The 4,250-nt window shown below is 43.0% G+C and overlaps 1 protein-coding gene across 1 annotated transcript; it reads left to right on the forward strand.

Annotated features, from left to right (window-relative positions):
• The first annotated feature begins 212 nt into the window (after positions 1 to 212).
• Positions 213 to 3,875, forward strand: LOC111385515 (probable LRR receptor-like serine/threonine-protein kinase At4g36180). Its single transcript, XM_023009910.1, has one exon. The coding sequence runs from the start codon at positions 381 to 383 to the stop codon at positions 3,783 to 3,785; it is 3,405 nt and encodes a 1,134-aa protein (XP_022865678.1). The 5' UTR covers positions 213 to 380; the 3' UTR covers positions 3,786 to 3,875.
• The last annotated feature ends 375 nt before the right edge of the window (positions 3,876 to 4,250 follow it).

The raw sequence follows: 4,250 nt of genomic DNA on the forward strand, positions 1-4,250 counted from the left end.
GAGACTATTTTGTCGAGTTTCTTAGTTAGAGTAATTTATCATTTCATTGGTTAGATTGGTAAATTTCTTTCCCAAAAGAACTCTGATCGTGTACTCTTTTAAGATAAACAAAACAAAAAGGCGACAAACGGCGATTAGTGTTGCACCAATGATGTCAAAGCTCTTTGACTGCATAAAAGAAGTGCAAAAAGCCATTCTTTCTCATACCTTTTTGGCCCGAGGGAAAATATAAAACGAACACCGTATTGGTCGGTCGGGTCGGGTCGGTTCTCTTCCCTTTCTCCTGCTACTATACGCTCCTCTTGCGCACTCTAAACTTCACCACCATATAATTTGATTTAGTTAGTTTCGGCAAAGTTTAATTTTTCGTGTTTCTTCTAATGTCAAAGGCTAGCATTTTCCTAGCGCTGGTGATATGCGCCACCATGGCAATGAACAAGTTAACGTACGCCGGTGTTGAGTCGGAAATTCAAGCGTTGCTGGCGTTTAAAAAGAATCTCGATGATCCACGTGGAGTGATGGACGGCTGGAATGTGTCCACATCTAGAGTGCCTTGCGACTGGCGTGGCATTTTCTGTTACGCCGGCACCGTGCGTGAGTTACGTCTGCCCAGACTACAGCTGAGCGGCCGGCTGAGTGACCAGCTTGCTAAGTTGCGCATGCTGCGTAGGTTAAGCCTGCACTCCAACAACTTCAACGGCTCCATTCCACGCGCCCTCTCGGAATGTTCCCTGCTACGCGCCGTCTATTTGCAGTATAATTCACTCTCTGGCGAACTCTCGCCGGCGTTTTTTACGAACCTTACCAACCTGCAGGTTCTAAACGTTGCCCATAACTTTCTCTCCGGTGAAATCTCCGGCAACCTACCGGCGAACCTGCGGATATTGGACCTCTCTTCCAACTCCTTCTCTGGTGACATTCCGGCGAACTTATCAGCAACACATCAACTCCAACTCATTAACCTTTCGTTTAACCGTTTCTCTGGCGAGATTCCAGCGTCCATCGGAGCATTGCAGAAGTTACAGTATTTGTGGATCGACTCAAACGAACTCTACAGTACAATTCCGTCGGCCATTTCAAACTGTTCTTCACTAATTCACGTCAGCGCTGGATATAACGGGCTCTCCGGCGTGGTTCCGTCGACAATGGGTTCACTCAGAAGTCTTCAAGTTATCTCATTGCCGCATAATCTGCTCTCCGGTGTGGTCCCCTTGTCGCTTCTCTGCAACATTTCAGCATTAAATGCTCATACAATCAAGATTCTTGACTTCAGTTTTAATCGTTTCACGGGGATAGTCAAACCAGAGAGCAATGATGGTGCGACGTGTTCGAGTGTGCTGGGAGAATTAAGCCTTCACGAGAATCAGATAAATGGTGTGTTTCCAGATTTTTTAATCAATTTTTCTGCATTAAGAGTTTTGGATATTTCTGGGAATTTAATTTCTGGTTATTTGCCTGATAATCTTGGGAATTTGCTGAACTTAGAGGAATTCATAGTGGCAAATAATTCAATAACAGGTGAAATTCCAGTAAGTGTGAAGAAATGCAAGTTTTTAAGAGTGTTTAATCTGGGAGGTAATTGGATTTCTGGTTTGGTTCCGAATTTTTTAGGGGATATGGTGAACTTAAAAATGCTGTTTCTTGGTGGGAATTTGTTTACTGGTTCGATTCCAGCCAGTTTGGGCCGGGCTTACGGGCTGGAATTGTTGGATATGAGCGATAACAAGTTGACCGGCAGTGTGCCAGTAGAATTGATGAGGCTTAGAAATTTGAGTACATTGAATTTGAGTAATAATAGATTTTCAGATGAAGTGCTGATGAATATCGGGGAATTAATTGGTTTAGAGGTTCTGAATATGAGTGGTTGTGGGTTTTCCGGGATGATTCCAGGGAGCATGGGGAATTTGTTGAGGCTCACAACTCTTGATTTGAGTAAACAGAACTTGTCTGGAGAGTTGCCTATTGAGCTCTTCGGGTTGCCAAATTTGCAAGTCGTGGCTTTGGAGGAGAATACACTATCCGGGGAAGTGCCTCAAGGTTTTAGCAGCTTGTCGAGTTTACTCAATCTGAATCTTTCATCAAATTCTTTCTTCGGTGAGATACCGGTTACTTATGGATTTCTCAAATCATTGACTGTTCTTTCTTTGTCCCATAACCGTTTAAGAGGTATAATTCCAGTGGAGTTGAGCAATTGTTCTGGTCTTGAAGTTCTAGAGCTAAGGGAAAATGACTTAACAGGTGAAATTCCAGTTGGTTTTTCACATTTATCTCATTTACGGAGGCTTGATCTTGGTCAGAACAATTTAATTAGTGAAATCACGGAAAGTATTGCTAACTGTTCATCCTTGGTATTTCTGTTGTTGGATTCGAACCATATCTCAGGCCACATTCCAGATTCATTGTCGAAGCTGTCAAACTTAACAACTCTAGACCTCTCCTGGAATAATCTGACTGGAGTTATTCCAGCAAATCTTTCGCTTATTTCCAGCTTGCAGGACTTAAATATATCCCACAATCATCTTGAGGGAGAGATTCCAGCAGCGTTGGGTTCACGGTTTGACGATGCTTCTGTGTATGCTATGAATGCTAATTTATGTGGGAAGCCGCTGAAAAAAGATTGCAAGAATGAGAAGAGGCGAAAGAGGAAGAGATTGATTCTTTATCTGGTTGTGGCTTTAGCAGGGAGTTTATTTTTGTTATCGTGTTGTTGTGGGTATATATATGGTCTTCTAAAGTGGCGCAAGAAATTAAAAACGGGAGCAGATGGAGAGAAGAAGCGAAGCCCTAGTCCGGGTGCACAAGGGGCACGTGGAAGTGGAGAAAATGGTGTGCCAAAGCTTGTTATGTTCAATAACAAGATCACATATGCAGAGACTGTAGAAGCAACGAGGCAATTTGATGAGGAAAATGTGCTGAACAGAGGGAAGTATGGATTGTTATTCAAAGCCACTTATGCTGATGGAATGGTGCTTGCTATTCGTCGTCTTCCCAACGCATTTATTGAAGAAAACATCTTTCGAAAAGAAGCTGAATCTCTTGGCAGGGTTAAACATCGCAATTTGACAGTTCTTCGTGGTTATTATGCAGGACCACCACCTGATATGAGACTTCTTATCTATGACTACATGCCTAATGGAAACTTAGCCACCCTCCTTCAAGAGGCTTCACATCAAGAAGGGCATGTACTGAACTGGCCAATGCGCCATCTGATTGTGCTTGGCATAGCTCGTGGTCTAGCATTCCTCCATTCAACCTCGATAATACATGGGGACGTAAAGCCACAAAATGTGCTCTTTGATGCTGATTTTGAAGCCCATCTTTCGGATTTTGGGTTTGATAAACTAACCATAGCAACGCCTGCTGAAGCTTCAACATCTGCCACTCCAGTCGGAACACTTGGCTATGTGGCCCCGGATGCCTTATTGACCGGACAACCCACTAAAGAAGCTGATGTGTACAGTTTCGGGATTGTGGTGTTAGAGACATTAACTGGAAAGAAGCCCGTGATGTTCACAGAAGATGAGGACATTGTCAAATGGGTGAAGAGACAACTACAAAGAGGCCAAGTTTCTGAATTGCTCGAGCCGGGCTTGGTTGAGCTCGACCCCGAGTCTTCTGAGTGGGAAGAATTCTTGCTGGGAGTAAAAGTTGGATTGCTATGCACAATGCCGGACCCTCTTGAGAGACCTTCCATGACTGATGTCGTTTTCATGCTTGAAGGCTGCCGATTAGGCCCTGATATTCCTTCCTCAGCTGATCCCACAACACTAGCTTCACCGACTTGAAATCAAATTTGATTTTCTTTGTAAAAGACATGATTCCTTTGTACTCATGTATTCTTTTAATGTGTGTAATTGTCACTGTTAATCGTTAAATCTTTCCTATTAGTTCAAATTTTCATTTTATTCGTTTCGATCGAAACCATGGTATCCAATGTGCATTCTCAGCATCGCGCGAATTATTGTAGTCAAACAGTTCGAGTCTATATGACACTAAAAAATTGGATATTCTGAAATACAGAATAATAGAGTAACCGTTACAATGAGCAGGGCCAAGAGCTGAAAATAAAATTCGAGACTATTTCTGGGAAAAGGGCAAATCGTCAGGCGTCAGCATCTGTGAACATGTCGTATTGGCTTATGTTTAGCACACAAACAGAAACTTATATAAATGGCACAGTTGGCCATGGCCAGACACTCACATGGTAAACAGTTTCCTTCTACTGTCCTTTAGCGTCAGGCATTTATGCA

This window comes from Olea europaea, unplaced genomic scaffold, assembly GCF_002742605.1.
Source record: "Olea europaea var. sylvestris unplaced genomic scaffold, O_europaea_v1 scaffold3189, whole genome shotgun sequence".
In the NCBI taxonomy this organism is placed as follows: Eukaryota; Viridiplantae; Streptophyta; class Magnoliopsida; order Lamiales; family Oleaceae; genus Olea; species Olea europaea.

Excerpts from the sequence above, each read along its gene's own strand:
- LOC111385515 (XM_023009910.1), top strand. The coding sequence starts at position 381 with ATGTCAAAGGCTAGCATTTTCCTAGCGCTGGTGATATGCGCCACCATG.